This window comes from Cuculus canorus, chromosome 3, assembly GCF_017976375.1.
Source record: "Cuculus canorus isolate bCucCan1 chromosome 3, bCucCan1.pri, whole genome shotgun sequence".
NCBI classification, from domain to species: Eukaryota; Metazoa; Chordata; class Aves; order Cuculiformes; family Cuculidae; genus Cuculus; species Cuculus canorus.
In genome coordinates, this window is record NC_071403.1 from 55827130 (window position 1) to 55848014 (window position 20885).

Consider the following 20885-nt stretch of genomic DNA (forward strand, 5'->3'; position numbering starts at 1 on the left):
ATCTTTGATAAATATCCATTACTGTTCTATTCTTAATGCTGTGATTGCCAATTCATATCAGATAATCACTAGAAGCCATAGTTAAAGAATAGGATCTATTGAAGGCACTATACAACTAACTCCTCAAATACAGTGTCTTCCACAAGGATCCATATACATTCATCTGGCCAAATGCAGGTGAATACCAAGAAATAAGGCAAGAAAGTAATAAGGTATCCATAAAACTTACAGTAAATATTGAGTTAGAAATTATCAGCTCTGCCTGCCCACAATGTGATTCAGCTTATCTTAGGGCAGACATAAATTTTTAGCAATAACTGTGCAACTGAGGTTTAGCAATACTTTATGAAATAGCTGTTAAGTATATGTGAATCAGTATGATTTGGTGCCATAGATTATTCTATATCTGCTGTCTACCTTTACTCTTAATGCAGGGAATTTATCAGGAAGCAGTCCTATATATTTGAAGTATAGGATCATACTTCATTTGCTATTCTATCTACCTTTTGAACAATGACAAAATATTGAATTATTGTTATTGTCATTTAAGATGAATTAACAATGTTATATTTGAGAAGATATTTTTTATCTTAATAGTTGACATTTGGCACAGCTTACAAGATTGCTTCCTTCCTTCTGACAATGAAATCTTCTTGTCTTTAAATTTCAAAGCTATCTTTTTCCTTCAAGTCCAAGAAGTTTCTTAAACATGAAAATTGGGCAAGTCTAAGTTCTGCTTTGCCACTGGGGCAAATTAAAAAATATAGGGTTGTTACATATGAAGACAATAATTTTTCTTAACTAAAAAGTTAACAACAATCACCAAAGGCACTAAAGATTATTTTACCTTTGTAAACATCCAGTATTCATAGTCATATATTGCCAGAGCATTTCTATCATTTAATTATTTATTCTAATATCATACATTTTTTCATTTCTCTGTCTTTTCTAGTTTTCACAGGATCACAGAATCATTTAGGTTGGAAAAGACCTTTAAGATCATCAAGTCCAACCATAAATCAATCATGGCCAAGTCCACCACTAAACCATGGCTGTAAGTGCCACATCTACATGTCTTTTAAATACCTCCAGGGATGGTGGCTCAGCAATTTCCCTGGGCAGCCTGTTCCAATGGTTGACAACTGTTTTGTTAAAGTGGCATTCCTAATATCTAATTTAAACCTCCGCTGGTGCAGTTTGAGGCCAGTTTCACTCCTCCTATCACTTGTTACTTGAAAGAAGAGACCAACACCTGCATTACTACAACCTCTTTTCAGGTAGTTGTAGAGAGTGATGAGGTCTCCCCTCATCCTCCTTTTCTCCAGGCTAAATAATCCCAGATCTCTCAGCCGCTCCTCATAAGACTTGTGCTCCAGACCCTTCAACAGCATCCTGCCCTTCTTTGGACACATTCCAGCAGCAAAATGCCTTTCTTGTAGTGTGGTGTTGCAGCCCAATCTGGGATGCCCAGAGTGGGCCCTGGGTCCCCCTGAAAATTTATAGACTTCCCACTGTCTAAATTAAGGTGAAAATTACACCAACAGCTGACTCAAAAGAAATTTATTCTCACAGGCAAAAATCTCAGGAATAGGAAAAACATTAGTTTATCAAATCCCTGGTAAGAACAACATGACAGAAAATTGTTTTGTGTGCACATATACAAGTTTCCAGAAACATCAGTAATTAATGTAAAGGATAAAAGGTATTTGTCCTGGTTGATGCTGTCAACAGGGGCCCAGCATTCGGGGCAATTCATGTTTTGTCCTGTGACACAGCCAACCTGGTCCTGACAGACTGGGAAATTTGTATTTGCCTTGGTGACACTGTCAACATACTCTTGGCAGACTGGTCAACTTTTCCCCTAAGTGCCTTTGCTCGTGACATAAAACATGACAGTATGGCATCAGATTTTGTGAAGATATGTTTAAATTAATGTTACTAGTCTTGTATACCAGGAATTGTCGTTACATCCCGGTTATAATAGCATCTGCCAAAATTCTCAAGATTTGAGGATCTTTTGTAAGTTTTATCATTTTATAACTATCTTGGGTTTAGTCATCGGGTCTCCCAGACTCTTTCTTGATTTGGAAACTAGATTCTACATCTACATTTCAACTTGTATTTGCCTTCAGTGTAATTAACGCAGCACTATACATTTTTTTCCTCTTTGTTAGATATCTATAGGTGAACAGATTATTTCAGCTTGTTAGAAAAAAATCTTCCTAAGATATAGGTGCCTTCTGACTTTTAAGCATTTTATGCCCTGTATCCTAATGTGCTAAAATTGCTTTTATTTAATTACATTCTGCTTTTTCAAGATACTTGCTTTTATGGTGACATCCTTACAAGTTTGCATTGTTGTTTATTTTAAGCAGATATTTTCTTAAAATGGAAGGTGTCGACTGTCAGAAATACAAAGAACTATTCAGACAGCTGGAATCCTTATAAGAAGGAGCGTTTTTCCTTCCACTTATTGCTTTTCCTTCCACTTCGAGATTATTTGACAGTTTTTACTTAATTGCAAATTATCACATAGTAGAGTGTTATGTTACTTATTACTAAACACTAGCTTGAGTGTTCACAAGTTCCATGGATGCTGTCTTCTGAAAAGTCCTGAAATCTTGTTCAGTTCCTCTACTGTTGTTTTGTCTGTGTTTCAGATAAGGGCTTTTTAAAAAGTTTAATCTTCAGAAAGTAACGGACGGTGCATATAACCTGTTAAAAAGTTTTTTTTGTTTTGAATGATATTCCTGTTCCTATGGAAGTATTGAAAATTAATTTCTATGTGTGAAAGATGAACATAAATACTTAGAGACATTCAGTACATATGGTCACATACTGCACAAAGGAGCAATTATTGAAATTACCAGGCTTTCAAAATACTGGTCTGTATTACAAGTATACATTTTTTGCAGTTTACTTTTTGAGAGTTAGGACTCGATATTTCTAAAGGAGACACATCTTAATGTTATGCAATATGGTCTCTGATATCTGATTTGTGCCAATATCAATTGTGATTAGTCTGATAATATCTTATATCCTCTTTAATCTTCTCTAAGTCCCTTTATTATTGCAAAATTCAGTCTCTGACATCAATATTTTTACTATGCCAGTTATGATCTGGATTAATTTAGCAAATTAGTTTTTCTAACTGATGGCATACTCTGCCTGTGCATCTTTGCAGTTTCTTTTTGTGACAACACTGTATAATCCTCTGAAGCATCTTTTGCTGAGATTTTTAAAAGCTGCGATCTCATCAATAATCATAAGATTAGTTTCTTCCTTATGTTATTGCTAGCAGGAAGTATTTTTAATTGATAAACTTAAAGCAAAAAGTGACTGATTACATGCACTTGAGATTGTAGAGGCTCTTCTTTGTCAGGAATAAAGAAAATGATTCATAGCAAGTAATTAGCTCAATGAGTTTAAATGAGTTTACCATCTACTGTTTAAAAAATATGCATAAGAATATCTGAATTCCCTCAGTCTTATTTATTGTACTGATTTGTTGTGTAAATATTTTCAGCAATGTGGTAATAATTTTTTAATGTGAATATTTGGATTTGTACTAAAACACAGTTTCAGTTAGGTGAACCTTCTAAATAGGGAGAAGTTGTTTAATCCATCTCAGTCAATACAGTAATTGCTGAACAAAAGACCATTGTTTCTTTAGAAAGAGAAAATAACAATGCAAAAGAGAAACACTGAACTCAAGATTTTGAAGACGAACTGTCACTATTTCATACTGGACAATAAAATGGAAGATTGCAAGTACTTTGGCATATAAAATGCAAAATGTAATATTTGATCGGCTGAATATTTTCATTGTTTTCAATAATCACATAAATTTGCCACGAGAGGTACTGTCAACTGTGTAGCAAATAATTGTAAATATTGTACATACACATTCTTATTAGAAATCATTTTCATATAAGTTTCTAGAGAATTCAATATGAAAATAAGGGTAGAAAATTCAAGCTACAAAAATTTTTGTACTCGATAAAGTTAAAAATCATCACCAGGTAAATGTGTACTTCACAGTAAAAACAGCATTAAAATTAAACTTCTTAGTGAAGTACTTCTTTCTATTAAATAAATTATGAAATTTCAAAATTCCCATAGAAGTTTTCATTCCTTCTGCATCTGGCTACATCTGAGGATATGTGTTCTGTGAAAGGAAGGACAATTATGAAGTGTTCTGCCTGTCTTTTTTGAAAGTTCCATCCTTCTGGAAAAAAATGCCTCAGCTGGTGAGGAAGGCTTTCATTTAGTTGCATTCATTTTAGCTGGTCCTGAACCTGTATAATTTTTTTAGAGAGCAAAATCACTATTTATTTTTCAAATATGTTTCAGCTATACTCAAATTGTAAATACAGACTTTGTTTTTTGTCATTAGAATACTGTATATTTGGAAGAAAAATAAATGTGTGATCTGTACTTTGCTTTTGCCTAATAGCAGAAAGGATTGATACTAGATTAGTATTTATGTGCAGCTCATCTGGGTTTTTCTTCTGATCTTGTCAATCTTAAAAGAACAATGAATTTTACTGAGGCTGTTGGTGCAGTTGTAGATTTTTTTATCTGTTTGAGAAGCTACAAAATATTGAAGCTCTTTAATAACAAACCCTTTATATTTCCTCTGTCAGCAGATTTCCTAGATTGATACATTCTGTTTGATTTCTACAGTCCTGCACTGTTTATATGGTCCTAAGGCACTAATTTTTGCAAGACCTTAAAAATAAACTAGTAAAGGCATTACAAATATACCTTTTTTCTTTTCTAGTTTAGTCATATGACTTTCTCTGTGCTATGATTAGCTACAATACTTACTTTATTCTGAATTTTATCAATGTTATTATTAGTTGATGTCAGCTGAAAGCTGAACTGTCAAATACTATATTACTGAAAATTAGTTCCTTAAAATGTTAGTAGGTCTGATAACTAAATAATAGTCGCTGCTCACTTGTCTTCCACATCTTCACTTCATAATTACCCACCTATCTTTTCTTTCCGAGAGGGTACAACTGATGTATATCCAACTAAATGGTTAGCAATTGTTCTCAATTTCTGTTTAACTTTGAAATTGCAGTTTCTATTACAGAGCTGAAGGAGGGCTTCTGTTTTGATCCTGCCCATCATACCAATTCATCCAATAAAATATATTCACCTTATCTGCAGACCTTATTGCTAGATTCTATGTACATTCAAGTCTTTATATACATTGCTTGTATGTGTCGAGGAAAACAGAGCTGATAATAAATTTAAATAATCATAGTAGGTCAGAAGCAACATCATTTACTACATATCTGCATATCTTTACAATCATTATTTAATGCATAATCTTCCATTTCTTCAGTATGATTTTTTGAAATCTGCTTTATAATAAGTCATTAGATTTTTAAAATTATCAGGAATGAAGGCATGGGAAAGTTTTATGATTCAGTAGTTCATCTATAATTACATGAAATTTTTTTGGTTGATCCGTAGTTAAGCAAAGAATTCATGCTTGTGCTTACCTTGTGATTGGCTGAATGATTTGAAGAAGAAAAGATGGATGAAGCAATGAAGCCTGATGTTTTACTACTGGTTTCCAGTTGTCACTGCTGTGGTTTCAGCTGTACCTTTTACTCTTCACTGGGTTTACCTCTTATTTAGGGTTAAAGGAAACTAAATAAAGTCTTTTTCTGAGATGAACGACATTGCAGCATGGTGTAACCGCTTATTGCTCTCAAGGACATCGAGCTCCTGGCTGTGAAGCTAGGCCAGCTGCTTCTGTGACTGGCAGCAAGGAACTTCACCTTCTGTTTTCATTAGGCCCTGCATAACTGCTACGATAGGTAATATATGATAATTGCATCACTATCAGAACAGAGGCCTTAGTAGTATCACTGTGGAACTTGCTGAAAAATTTGTCATTAGCTTTCATCTGGAGCAGTGATCACTTGAATCATGACCAACACAGTATAAACTTCAGAAAGCGAAAAGTACAGCTGTTGAATAGATTTGGCTGCTGGAACACCTGTGAAGATGCTCAAACTACTTAGGTTAAAACCTGTCCTGCTCTTCTGACTATAAAAAATTCTGTGCAGTTCCCACTTAAATTTATTTTTGGTTGGAAACAGGCTCTTTAGGAATGGCAGTTTGTGAAAGGGAAGAGGGGGAGTTACTCTTTACACAAGAGAGCAGCTGGAGTGCTCCCTAGCACGGACCTCTGCCTTGTGACAAATGATGAGAGTTTATGGGTTAAGATTAGAGGGAGGGCAGATAGGATGATGTTGTTGTTGGTATCTACTACAGACTACCTAACCAGGTGGAAGATGAGGCTTTCTTCAGACACCAGGAAAAAGCATCACATTTGTAGGCCCCAGTACTCATATGGGGAACTTGGTTGATGTGACTTCAGTGTCCGTCTCGATAATCTTTGAAAGGTCATAGCAATCTTGGGAGGTTTCTCAAGGCCTGAAGAAAGCAATTGCCACTCCTGTCTTCAAGAAAGGCAGGAAGGAGGATCCAGAATGCTGCTGGCCAGTCAGCCTACTATTGGACCCGAGGAAAGTGATGGAGTAAATCCTCCTGGAAACTATTTACAGATACTTGTTGGACAAAAAGGCAATTGGGAGTAGTCAGCAATGGATTTATAAAGGGGAACTCATGCTGAAGCAACATGATGGTCTTCTACAATAAGGTGATTGGCTTGTAGAAGAGCAGTGGATTTTGTTTGTTTTGACTTTAGCAAAAGTTTTCTTTGCTAAAGATGTTTTCTCTCATAGCAGAATCACAGAATTGTTTAGCTTGAAAAAGACCTTTAAGATCATCAAGTCCAACTGAAAATGTTCACAGAACTGAAGTATGGACTAAATAAGTGGGCAGTGAGATGGGCTGAAAACTGGCTGAACTGCTGGGCTTGAACGGTTGTGATCAATGGCACAAAGTCCAGCTGGAGGCCAGTCATTTGTGATGTACTCCAAGGGAACTGGACCCCAGTATAGGGAACTATGAGACACAGTACACTCTGAACAAGTTTGTGATAATACAAAGTGAGGAGGAGCTGCTGATACACCAGATGGTTGTGCTGCTAGTCATCTTGATGGTTGTGCTGCTGTGCCATTATGAGAGACTAAAGAAATGGGCCAAAAGGATTATTCTGAAGTTCAACAAAGGCAAGCAAAAAGTCATTCCCTGGGGAGGAATAATCCCATGTACCAATACAGTCCAGGGGCCAACTAGCGAAAAAGCAGCTTTGCAAAAAAGGACCTGGGGGTCTTGGTGGACAACAAGTTGAACATGGGCCAGCATCCTGTCCCTGTGGCAAGGGTGGCCAGTAACTTCCTGGACTGCATTAAGAGCATTACCAGCAGGCAGGGAAGAGGATCCTTATACTATGCTCAGCCCTGATGGAACACATCTGAAATGCTGTGTTCAGATCTGGGCTCCCCATTAAAATAGAGATATACATACAGAAGCAAGTCCAGTGAAGGGCCACAAAGATTATTTTGACTTCGGAGCATGTGACATAAGAAGGAAGGACCGAGACATCTGGGACTGTTCAGTCTAGAGAAGAGAAGGCTCAGGGAGATCTTATCAATGCATAGAGTGGGGGCTGAAATAAAGGAGATGAGACAGGCTTTTTCCTGGTGGTACCCAGTGACAGGACAAGAGGCAGTAGGCATAAACTGAAATACAAGAAATTCCATTTAAACATAAGAAAAATACTTTTTTTTCTTTGTGAGGATGATTGAACACGAGCATAAGTTTCCCTAAAGGATGGTGAAGTCTCCATCCTTGAGGATACTCAAAACCTGACTGCAGACAGCCTTGAACTAACCTGCTGTAGCTGATCCTGCTCGCAGCAGGAGTTTTTATGCATAGTGTATGGGAAAATGACACAATGAGATCTAAGGAAAACAGTTTCAGAGATTTCCATGACTCAACCATAGTTCTTGTTCATTTGTGTTCATGGGAAAACTACCTTTTGATAAGTTCATATCAGTTTTAATTGAATCCCTTGGAATTTATGTTGAAGAAAGTAATTCGTATTTCTGGAGTTTGCTATTTAAAAGATTAGCTCCTTTTTCCTTAACTCTACTTACTACTAGGTTATGCTAACTGTGTTTCTTCGATCTTTTTATTCTTACCTGAAGAGTCTGCCAGGTCCCAGCAGAATTATGCTTTTCTTTTCCATAAGTATTTGTTATTTATTTAAAAATAGTAGTTGTAAGTACCTGAGTTGGGAAGTGAAGCTGCAAACAAACACTTGAAAGAATTGGCAGTCCAGATGTGTCTCAGGGAATGAGAGTCTGAACTTCCTGGGAAAAAAATAAAGTTAAATAATAAAATGCTTACCTCTCTTAAAAATGCTTGATAAATATTTTTTCTAGTATCATAGTAAATACATGCTATTGCATCTTAATTACAGCCTAGGTCACCTGCCCTCTCTATCAATTGTTGCACTGAGATTTAATAGCAAAGCCTCAAGGGCAAGGTTATCCGACTAAACAACCTGTGCAATTTCTGTAGCCTACAGGAATACACCCTGTGTGTGAAACCAAGAATTTATGATTCCTCTAATTAAAGTCTTAGCAGTCTGATAAAAAAATTATTATCAAACTAAGAAGGTACTTACGCTTATAGTCAAATTACCCAATTATTTCTGCTTCTGCCCAATAATGGAACTATTAAAAATCATACACACAAGCTTTACAGTACCTCTGCCTTATGCTGATTCTGTGTTCACCCTTCAAATGCATATCTGGATCCTGAAGTCAATGGTGCTGCTCCTCCTCAAAAGGTTTATGGCAAATCATCAGCATCCTAGATTTTTGATATGGAATCAAAATATTTGATGTGGAATGTGGTATTTACATTGATAATTTCCACCTTTGATCTATTTGACATCACATTTACGGATTCACTAACACAGTTGGCTTTTTCTTCATTGGTCTGCATTTCCACACTATATCAAAATTTACTGCAAATTATAGTTTTGCATATGTTGTGTACTTATTCGTGGCTGGTTGGGGGCAGGAGGTAATACAATCCTCGTTTTATTCAGCAGCTTTTAAGCTGTGGTTTTATAATATAAGTAATGTTTTACTAGCATAACCTAGTTGAGAATCTATGTTTGCTCGGAGGCCATTAATAGTTACAGTGTCCTAGTAACAGCTTGTCACCGGTATCTACTAGTTATGTCAATATCACTGACATGTCATCACATTTATTTCACAACACAGTGCTTGTCATAACTTGTAGTCTATACTGCTTGTCCCTGCTCAGGAATAAAGACATCAAACATGTTCTAAAACTCTGCAATATTACTAAGCCATTTGGGAAATTATCTACTAAAAAACCTCCCAACCCTCCCAAGCTGAAAGATTGATTTCTGAAAGTGACTTTCTGATCAGAAGTAAAACATTAATATAGATGCACCCGACAAGTTAACAGTGGAAATAGTTGTAAAGTGTCTGAATTGCTAAAACACAACTCTATATTTAATTCCCTGTTATTCCTGAAGAAGGTTAATGAAGAGATTACAACACCCTCCTGATAAACTTGCGTATCAGTTCGCTTTGACGTCTCCAACAGTCCCATCATGTTTTAAAGGTTCCGGTGCACTGAAATATTCTAGAGACTTCTCACTCTTGTCTTCAGAGGAGCTCCCTATTTCATCTCTAGAGTTCTGTTATATATGTGATTAGCTTTGTCATTGCACTGCTGCCTCTTTACACAGCAAACTACCCAAGAACCCATAAAATTACAGTCACTTGCAGCCACTATTGCAAGCTTTACTAGAACTTAAGTCACTATGATGGCATTGTTGCAAAATGTCTCTGAGATCTGCACTTTTACTTTGAACCTTTATTCATATTTTCATAGAATCATAGAACCATGGAATGGTTTGGATTGGAAGAGGCCTTAAAGATCATCCAGTTCCAAACCCCCTGCCATGGGCAGGGACACCTCCCACTAGATCAGGCTGTCCAAGGCCCCATCCAACCTGGCCTTGAACACCTCCAGGAAATGGGGCATCCACAGCTTCCCAGGGCAACCTGCTCCAGTGGCTCATCACCCTCAAGGTGAAGAATTTCTTCCTAATGTCTAGTCTAAATCTTATCCTTTCCAATTTATAGACATTCCACCTAGTCCTATCACTACAAGCGAGGAAATACTGAAAGCTTTATAAATATTTCAGCAGAATTTCTCAAACTGGGCAACAGGGGGCAAACTTACCTTATCAGGTGATGCAAAAGAAGTTGACAATTAAAAACTATTCATTTCCTTTATGCTTAGAAAAATGTGAAGTTGGGAGGAATAATTTTACATCTAGCTGTTAGTGTCATCTGGCTTTCAGATCCATCTTTCTCCTAATTTTGGGGGGCGTTGGAAGCATGTTGCATGAAATGAGAAAAAATAGAACTGTTTTGACTGTTTAGATATGAAGATTTTTGGTTTTTTAAGTTCAAGTTATCTTTGTTGTGTTTAGTTATTAAGTACTTGATAAAGTAAATAAAATATGTAGTAGCTTTTTAAGCAGTTTCTTAACCTATTTCAGAAGCTTCTGATTTCATAACTTTTTTTTAATAGGTAGTGGCTTATCCCAGTGGTTCAGTATTCTATTCTACTACTTGGTTCTTCAGACTTAAAATATAGTAGGTATACAAATGTATACAGGACCGTAGGACATATGGGACCAGGACATAGAATTGTACTATTTACTTAAGATGGAGAAAATGAGGATAGGTAATGAGGGTAATGAGCAATCCACTATTACCCTCCTTTCCACTTTAGCTGTTGTGCTTAGTGTTTCTATTGCATCTCTTCAGATGCAGTCAAGTAATTTGCTATTGAAGAGAGCAATAGGATAGGATTTTGTACATTTTTTTTAATTGTGGGAGGATGATAAGGGTCTTGCAGTAACTGCTTTGCTAGCTGAAGCCTTTAGCCATCAGAAGTTCCAGGTGCATTCTACAGAGAGCTGAAACGTGACTTTATGAAAGGTGATAGCTAACTCATCACAACCCTGTTTGACTTTCTGGATTTCTATGAGGTTGGTAAGTAATTGTAGATCAGTTCTAAAATGGGAAATTAGTGCTAAAATCTTGTTTTACCTAAACCATTGATGGAGGTCTCTATCAGAATCAAAGTGGAGTGATTTTATCTTCTCAGTCCAGTGTTTAGTCCTTTAAACAATGTTCTACCAAGAATCCAAGCGAATTTCATGCTACCTCACAGGTCAATGCAGCCTTTCAGAGTAAATGTATTCAGATAAATGATTCGCCTGGATTATCTTAGGGCTAATAAACCAGTGCTTCAAAAGCTGACCGACCCAATGGGGCCCTGTTCTCTTTTGTGAAAAAAACTAGATATTTTTAGATACTGCTCCCAGCTGGAGCAAAGAGAAATTTCATATTTTTATATTTTCCATGATCTGGAGATGTCTCTTTGCACAGTACTAATAGAAATTAGAGTAGTGTTATTTCAATATATAGGGCAGGACTTTGGAAATTTAGAATAACAAGAAGCAGGGTCACTATATTATGGTATTGTTTTAACTGTCTTCCCTAGACATCTTCTGTCAGGGTCATAATAATAAATTAGGATGTTAGGTGTATTCCAACATGGACCTTCATGCATGTGTGTGATGGAAGTGCAAAATAGACTGAGAGTAACATTCCTAATATGTTACAGCTTTACCAACTGTTCTTTGAAATACGAATAAGCTATGGTAATGTATAGGACCATTATGAAGAACTACAGAAATCAGAAAAAAATGTAATTGAATTATATACATAACGAAAAAAAATAAAGCCTTGTGTTTCATTTTGCTTCCTACCCAGCAAAATTCTTATAACTTGCAATATGTAGATTTGGCATCCAAAAATACATGTGTAGCCAGAAAGAATGTTTTTATTCTGCATCAGGGAGGAGCACATGCCAATAGAAGAGAATTACCAAAGGAAAAGAGCTGATGATAAGGATATAATGCTTTCATATTTCAGGGATTTTTTCATTCAGACTGACTGTTGTCTGAAAAGACTCCAGTTCATTCACTCAGAAACTGCTTCATGACATGAACTGTAATTGAGTGCCACTGCAGAGGCACACTGCTGATTCCAGCTGAAACATTAATGCAAATGTACTTACAGTGAATTTATATTTTTCTGAACATTAGACTGCAGATAGAAGAATTTCCACAATCAGGAAAAAATTAAGAGGCTCCCAGATTTGGTAGGACTGATGTACAGGAAAACCTTGTGAAATTAATAGAGTAAGGGATAGAAGACTGTACTCATCTGTAGATGGGAAGGAGAAAAATATATTAGCAGTTGTCACTCTTCTCTCTTTTCATTAAAGGAAGTTGCTTGGCAGGCAGTAAGAGAGAAATCTGGACAATATGAAATAGTTACTCTGTTCTCTAGCAGAGAATAAGAGATAGAGTACCTTCTGAGGACAAAGTCTGGTAAAGTAGTTTGCAACATAGGCACATCTGGCTTATTAAAACAGCTTATCTTTCCCCAATCAAAAATAACATTTCTGAGGTGAAGAAATAGAGTAATTCTGTATGCAGCTCATGAGTTGCTTTCAGTAATGTCTCAAGGCAATAATGAGATACAATATCTTTGTACAAAATCACGTCTGATTTTTCTTTCAAGTTCTGGTGCTTTAGAAGCATTTGTAATGTTTACTGACCTTTTTTCAGTAGTTTCATTTTGGGGTCTTAAAACTGATTTCTCTTATTTTGACTTTTGAAGCTATAAGATGGGCTTTGATCTGTTGACCAGATTTGTGCAGTAGCCCCAGAAGCAGCTTTTAAACATTAGATGTGGAACCATTTAGTGTATATCAAGAGTGGCACATGTGAAGAAAGATCTCCCTGCTTCCTTTTGGATATAAAAAGCTTTTGTCTGATATGTGTTGATGGATAGTGTTCTTTTGATATTGAATGCTTGTGATACTGATATTAAATAAAAGGAATTAATGTGGAACTCAAGAGTACCTATTGGGACATTTTATCGTGCGTCTCTTGTCATTTGAAGTTTCTTATTCAATTTCCATATGTCTGCGTAGCAAAACCAAAACATGATTGTAGAGTGTATTACCAACCTATGTTAGTTTAATCAAATTAGGATCAGTAAATGAACACAGAGCGGTGTAGGCTTTGTTGCTCATTGACAGTCAGAGTAGACACTCTTGGGGATGCCTAGTGCAGATTCTGATTGTTAACACTTCTAAGATTTGTGTTTCCAGGTCTTTACTACTACTATTACATATATTCCACTACCTAAGGGGGACCTGCAGGAAAGCGGGGGGGGTAGTTCTTTGTCAGGAAGTGCAGTGATAGGATGACGGGGGATGGATTTAAGCTGAAAGTGGGGAGATTTTTGTTAAATATTAGGAAAATGTTTTCTTCTGTGAGGGTGGTGATGCACTGGAACAGGTTGTCCAAAGAAGTCATGTATGCCCCATCCCTGGAGGTGTTCAAGATCAGGTTGGATGTGGGTATAAGCAACCTGATCTAGTGGAAGCTGTCCCTGTCCATGACAAGGAGTTCGAACTAGAGGATCTTTAAGGTCCTTTCCAACCCAAACCGTTCTATTAATCTATGATTCTATGTTTATTAGAAAATATGTGGATATGTCACCAAATAATATTATCATGTTATTGCTTTGGTTTTTTGGTAGGTTACTGCCAAAATCTTGATCTTTCCTCATACATAATTGCTGTGCTTGTCTTGATGATGGGCCTGTATATGTTACAAGACTAGAAACATGCTAAGGAACCAACATACTTACGAGCTCCAGAACCACAAGTTGTGATAAGACAGTGTGGTACCAATGCCTGATTGACCAAGTTAAGAACTCTATCACACTATATGGACAAGGGAGTTGCAGTTGAGGGTTCTAGAAGAGCTTTATATGTTAACATGGCACTACATAGTGCCGGGTGTATTATTTGACCTTTATTCCTGCTAGCTTGAGTATGTAGTCATTGCATGGTGTAATTTATTTGACTTATTTAATGTATATTGCATTTTACTTGAGATTTATGTTAGGTTTTGGCAGCAGCATCTGGCTCCAGTACACAAGGACATGGATGACGGTCTTTCCTGTGGGGAAGTCAGTGGGTTGCCGGTTGGACTATGCTGCATTAACCCAGAAAAGTGTTAGTTTAACACTAGTACGAGAGGCGGATGAGACAGACACCTTGTCAGTGGTTACACAAACATTTCCTTGATGCCATCACCTTTACACCTGCCTTGAGACAGCAGCATGCATCAGTAGACTCTAATCTGTGGATAGAGCGCAACTTAATAAAAATACACTTTCCAGTTTGAATATAAAGAAATAGGATTTATGATTTTACTTCTGAAAATTTCACTCTTCAAAATGATAATGTGGTACTATATTTTCAAGGAAGACTGCCTTTTTTAGGTAAGACAGTTGAGTGGCATTATAACTTTTGACCCCTATAGCTTAAAAAATAAATGTAATGAAATATTTTTGCGAGGAAAAAACACAAAAAGTTCTGTTTAAATTCCAGTTTTCCTGTAAGAAACTTGGCTGATAAAAAAAAAAAAAAGGAAGTTTTTTCATTCTTCGGTGTCATTATGTGTCATATAAATGCAGTATCCTGGGTTAATCAAACAGATATATGTCTTTAACCATTAAATTTGATTACAATAGCACTGGTCTTCTTTTTTCTTTAAATATATATGTTACATATCATACATCATTGTATTACAACAGTAGCATCTCAGTCCATTCTACAAAAGTAAAGAAGTAAAACCAGTGGTCTCTTAAAATCCTGATTCCCTGCAACTAATTATGTGAACACATCTTTTATTTTCCACACAGCATTTGAACAACTATTGACTTCTGATTTGAATATAGCAACCTATGTCTGCACAGGCAAATGAGAAAGTGTATGTCCAATTAATTCTTGATGTTTGATATAAATTCAACACTGCTCCCTAGAGAATCAGTCACCTATTTCTTCGTGTCATTTTCCATGCTGCTCCCTTCCCTGTACCAGCATAAGTGTTCACACATCTTTGCAGTAAACCACCATAAGGACATAATACTTCATAAATCAACCAAATAAAAAACAAAAAGCAATCAACACCATCAAACAGCAAAAAAAAATAAAAGAAAAGAAAACCATCTCTTTGTTCCTGACCTGGTCCTCTGAATACCCACATGAAAGCTTCTGTCAGTAATGGAGATTGGTACATTGTGGTAGCATCCAGGCACATGAAGTGGGAAAAACCACTTATGTCTGTGTCAGTGTCAATTTTTTTCTGGCTTAGACTGCTCATGAAACTAGTGTTAGTTTTCATGAAAATCACCGGGTACATGTTTAGGTCCCTGAGTACGCATACATTTTGACACTTATTTAGGAAATTTTAAAACTTCAGCCTTCAACTAATTAATCTTTGCTTAAATCTGTCTTGAAATAATTTTTCTTAGTCATTTTCCTAATGTGCCATCACTGAAAAGTCTAAGAGTGCAACCTGATACGATGGTTTTAAATGCCCATGAGTCGCTGAAAGAAAGATTGTCTTTCTCTCTTTTTTTTTTGCTTAATAGCTTGTATCTTTTATCTTGTCGCATAGTTCAATGGCACAGAATTACAATAAATTACTTTTGCAATTTTCAAACTCTTCAACATCTCTTTGGCATTTAATGAACCTCAGAATCTGTTTATTGCTTCATATACTTTGCCATCATGAATATTAGCCTTTAATTAACTGGAACTCTAATCTTAATTTTTCTAGCAATGTTGCAGTGAAATATTTTGGTTAGGTTGAAGAAGACAGTCTTTGTTACTGTTTTTCCAATAAATGGAATATTTTCAGAATGACCTTTTTATTCGGTAATTATAACAATATAAAATGTAAGACAAAACTCATCACGAGGAAAAGATGTGCTTTTATATGCAACATAAAATGACAGAGAAGCCTCAGCTGAGCAGGGCCTCTGGAGATCATCTTACCCAGCATTCTGTTGAAAGCTGGGTCTTAGTTTTGTTTTTTCAGGTCCTTGCCAAGCCGGATATTGAATATTTTCAGGGAGATTCCACCACTTCTCTCATCAACACTGTTCCAGTGTTTAATATTATCTTCTGATGGTGGAGAACTCTTTTCCCTTGAAGAAATTTGCACCCATTGCTTCTTATCCTGTGCATCTTCCTGAAGAGAATACCTCTATCTTCTCTGTAACTAATGGTTAGGGGTTCGGAAACTGTGATTAGATTCTCCACTGAGCCTTCTGTTCTCTGGGCTGATTGCATTCAGTTTCTGGAGGCTTCTGTCAAGATCTGCAGACCTCTGATGATCTTCATGGTCTTTTGCTAGACCCTCTCCCTTTCTTCAGTCTTTATCTTGAACTGGGATGAACAGAACTAGACACAATATTCCTGGTGTGCCTTAAAAACTGTCAAGCAGAGTGGAACGCCTTGATCTGCTGACTGTATCCTTACCAATGCAAACCAGGGCTCATTCTGCTTTCACTGCTACAAAGCCACTGCTTACTCGAGTTTAGTGGTGTCTGTGAGAATCACCAGGTCCTTTTCAGCAAAGCTACACCCCAACTAGTCTGATCCCATTCAGCTTGTAATACTGCTTGGGATTATTCTGTCTCATGTGCAAGACATTACATTTATGCAGTCCTTGTTGGCCCTGTCTTCTAGTTTGTGAAGGCCTTTCTGCAAACAGAAAATAAGAAGTCTGATCTCAAAACCCGCTATTTAAAATTTAAGTAGAGGAAAATATATATATAGAAGAAAACAAATCAGGAATTATAAAAAGTGAAAAAGTAAATTAGAAACATATACTTTTCCTCAGGCAGTACTCTTTAGTCGTGCAAGGTACAGTTCAGTGCAGCAGCAGTTCCACTCACTTTCTGATCAGTGATATTTCTTTGTTCAAGGCAGATCTTAGGCTCATTCCTGTGTAGGTTGTCTCATTGCTTTGGAGTCAGTTGTTCATCCTGGTATTTAAAAGATCTCTATGCCTATTACAGATCAAATTGACAAGAAAAACATCTTTAACACCAAAGGAAAAACAGTAGCCTCTCTCTAGACTATTTTCATGTACCTGGTATACTGCTACTTCCCTAGCTATCTGTAGTACCTTACTAGTTATACAATACAAGAATTATGAGATGCATAAGATGAGTAAGAAACTCCATATTGAAATGGAGGAAATAATGACTTATGATGAAAGGAGAAATATGATAACAAATGGAAATTATTCATGTAACTTCTTAAGACGTGATTTTAGGGCTAACTTTATTTAATATTTTCATTAGCGACCTTGAAAAAAAAACCTATTCAGATTGTATAATGAAACGTATAGTTGATGTAATGTTCAGAGTTGTTATTAAAACCGATGAAGATCATGGTGTCACACAGGTGGAAGTGGAAGCCCTTGACAACTGGTGTAATAGAAATGGAGTTAAATGTAATAGTACAAAGTACATGGTGATGTACTTAAAACTAACTACAAGAAATTATTAGCATAGAGCTCATCAACTGGGGAAGGTGTTTGCTGTGCCAGTTAATCAAAGGATAATCATGAGGTGCCAGTGTGATGCGGCCATAAGAGACTAAATGTAATGCTAGGAGATCTAGCAGACAGACTATATCATGTGAAAAAACATATTACTAATTGTATTTCTGATTACTTATAATGTGGATTTAGTAAACCTGAACAGATTTTTCTCTGCTCAGCTTTTCCAGTCACAGCTTGAATGTACAGAAACTTTTAGGATTCCAAACACTGACTTTTGAAAAAAAATTTTATTAATCCACTACTTTCTGCATGAATACATGACTATTTTTGTTTGTTCCAAACTTGTCACTTACTATATTTTTTGATGCCCTGTGCTATTACTGAAAGAGTCAATAGAAAATATGTCCATATGCATCCTCCTAATGAATTAATTATTTTGTAGATCCTTATTTTATTCCTCCTTAGCTGTCATTTTCCTGGTTTATTAATTTCCTGTGAAAGCTATTCCATACCCTCAGTCATTATCCTCCTCTGAAACTTTTCTAATTTTAGAATACCTTTTTTTTTGAGGTGGCAGATCAGAGAAGGCATAGTATTTACAATATGGTTTATAACCACTGAAGTAAGGATAATGCATAACAGCCTTTGAACAGGCAAGGGACAAATAAACAGATTTGTAATCAATTTTTGAAAGACTTTGTGTATATGGTAGAGGAATATTAGAAGAATAATAGGGAAATAGGTTTGATAACCAAGATCTTTTTAATCCTTCTAGTTTCTTCGTTCCTGAATAAAGAATAGTAAGAAGTCAAATTAACACAAACCTATTTTCTAGAAAATTTGTAAAAGTGCGGTAGAAAAAGGTACATAGCAAATTTACTAACATGATATGGAAGAATAAAATGTTTGGTTTCAGATAAGATGCAGTTTGGGATTGTATTAGCTACCTCTAATGATGAAAGTCTGCAAGAAATAATTAAGATTGTATCTCATGAAATCAAGACAACATATTCTTTATCAATAATTTCAGTTAAAATTTAATAGAACAGCAACTCCTAATATTTAATAGAAAATAATGTTTTAAATGTCCTGTATGTTGAAAAATTTCAAAAAAAGAACATACACACTTTCTTTATAGCTCCATATGAGCAGTGACTCATAGACTTGCCTGAAATGCAAAAAAGAAAATTAAAGACAAGTAGAATTACTTATACTAGTGGGACAGAACGAATTGTTCCTCTGCAGAACAGTAAATGTACATTTATTAATATTGGATAGAAATGCATTTCTTGGAGTATTACTCTCAAATGCTGTGGATATGTTTAGTAAGCAAAGTTACAGCTATACATATCAAATCTATTTTCATTAGACATGGTCTATCTATGACAGCAATATGCAACAATAGGTCACAGTTTAGTAACCTAATATAAGCAATTTGTAGTGAAGTACACTGTAGGCATATCACTGATGGACAAATGATGTCAAAATACTTCGCAGGGAAAAATGCCAAGTCAGATTTAGACCCATAGTTAACACAGTTATATTATAGAATAGCACAAATGAAGCAAAGGATGTTACGTGTTTGCATTCTGTTCACTGGAAAGAAGAATGTCTGTACTGCTAGAAACGAACATAAGGGTCACGGAAGACAAATAGAACAATAGAAAATACTGGGTATGTTTTATGATCCTTGAAGCTCTCACCTTTTTCTGACAATGACACTTTCTAAGTTATAAAGGTACCAAGTCATAAAGGCATTTTTGAAAAAAGACACACAGAGAATTATAGGAAGTTCTTGTCCCAGCTGTATGGCTATAGAAACAAAAAAAAAGTCAAGAGTTTCTCAGGGAAGAATCAATTGTCAAGGACGTGTAAGATGAGTTGAGTTCTCTCAGTCTCTTTTAGCATTTAAGATTAGCTTTGCTAATTAGCTTAAACAATAGATTTCTTATAATTACTTAGTTCTATCTTAGTGCCAGTTGTTAGTTGCTGTTACTTTTATGTTTGGCTGAGGAAAAAGTTCCACTGCGAGCATTTTAAAATTGGACTGTCATTCAGGCAGTCAGGCTATGCAATATGCTGACCAGCAATAACTCAGATAAGGAACTAAGCAGGGCTAAATCAAATTTCTTCCTCCAAGAAAACACAGGCAGAGAGGAAGGATCTGAGAGAAGACTTTCTTTAATTTCTTCCTTTGCTTCATCTACCAGTATGTAAGGGGTGGAAGTCCTGTGAAAGCCAGATCCATAGCATTTGAGGAACTGTTGGGGTGAAGGAGATTAGGTAATGGCAGGAGAAGGACAGTAGAAAGAAAGGACATTTATTTTAGATGGAAATCAAGCCAAATGACTTCTATAAAGAAACAAATAGAAAATTATTTCTGAAGAAGAAATGCTTAATTTTCCAAGAAATTCTACTACATAATGTGAATACATTCCTGGTGTTCTCTTCCTGCTTAAAAATGCTGCAGTAATGGAGATAGATACCATGAAATACGAACAGTTTTGATGGGACAATCTGAAAGTAATAAGAAAAAAAGCAGTTGTTAAAATCTGTGGATCATTGCCAAAGTGTACTTTCAAAGAAGCGAGGCATAGCATGTAAAGAAGAAAGCAAATTATCATTGGGACATCAATATTATTCTTCTTTCTTATCTGTTTTTATTTTGAACCACATAAATTAGTCTTTTTCTAAAAGTGTGTTACCACTGAAGTATGTTTTTATTTTTTTTTTTTTTTTTTTTTTTTTAAGGTTAGAGGGCCTCCACTTGCAGGAGCATTTAAAGAAAGACCGGCAAAGCCCACAGCATTTCGCAAGTTTTATGAGCGAGGAGACTTCCCAATTGCCCTTGAGCATGATACTAAAGGAAACAAAATCGCTTGGAAGGTAAGTCATGGCACAGCTATGACAGCCAACTGAGCTTATTGCAGTGACATCTCTCACAGTCAAACAAAGTTGGCTTATAAGTAAATAAACGGAAATAATTTCTTAGTAAATGGAAGGTGGTAGGGAAGCCATTAGAGGAAGGCCCCTGAGTCAGCTGTCTAGCTTGGCTAACAATTAAATTATATGCTGCAAAAAGGAAGATGACAGAGTTGCTTTGCCTTAGAGAATTGTCTCCTGCCCAATTCATCTCTATTTTTATGAGGACCTGGCAATGCAGCCTGTTTCAGGCAGTTCATCAAATGATGGAAGTGGCTGGATACACTGAGCAGCAGCCATTTATCTCCCCCAGATTTCACCTTCCTGCAGGACACTTCCAAATAGAAGCTTTAATTACCTAAATGGATAGGTCAAGATTGCCTGCTCCCTGAAAATGCAGAGCAGAATACAAACGAAGGCAGATTCTCATTCCACAGCTGTACTCTCAGTCTAC

The 20885-nt window shown here is 36.1% G+C and overlaps 1 protein-coding gene across 3 annotated transcripts in view; it reads left to right on the top strand.

The window, feature by feature from the left end:
• Positions 1-20885, top strand: part of PACRG (parkin coregulated) — a 232281-nt gene that overhangs the window by 27654 nt on the left and 183742 nt on the right. For 2 of the 3 annotated variants that reach the window (XM_054062013.1, XM_054062011.1), the window contains exon 3: positions 20261-20395. The exons of the other annotated variant lie outside the window; for it this stretch is intronic. In XM_054062013.1, the coding sequence (XP_053917988.1) occupies positions 20261-20395 (135 nt within the window). The remainder of the gene's footprint in view (positions 1-20260; positions 20396-20885) is intronic. 3 annotated transcript variants of the gene reach the window in all.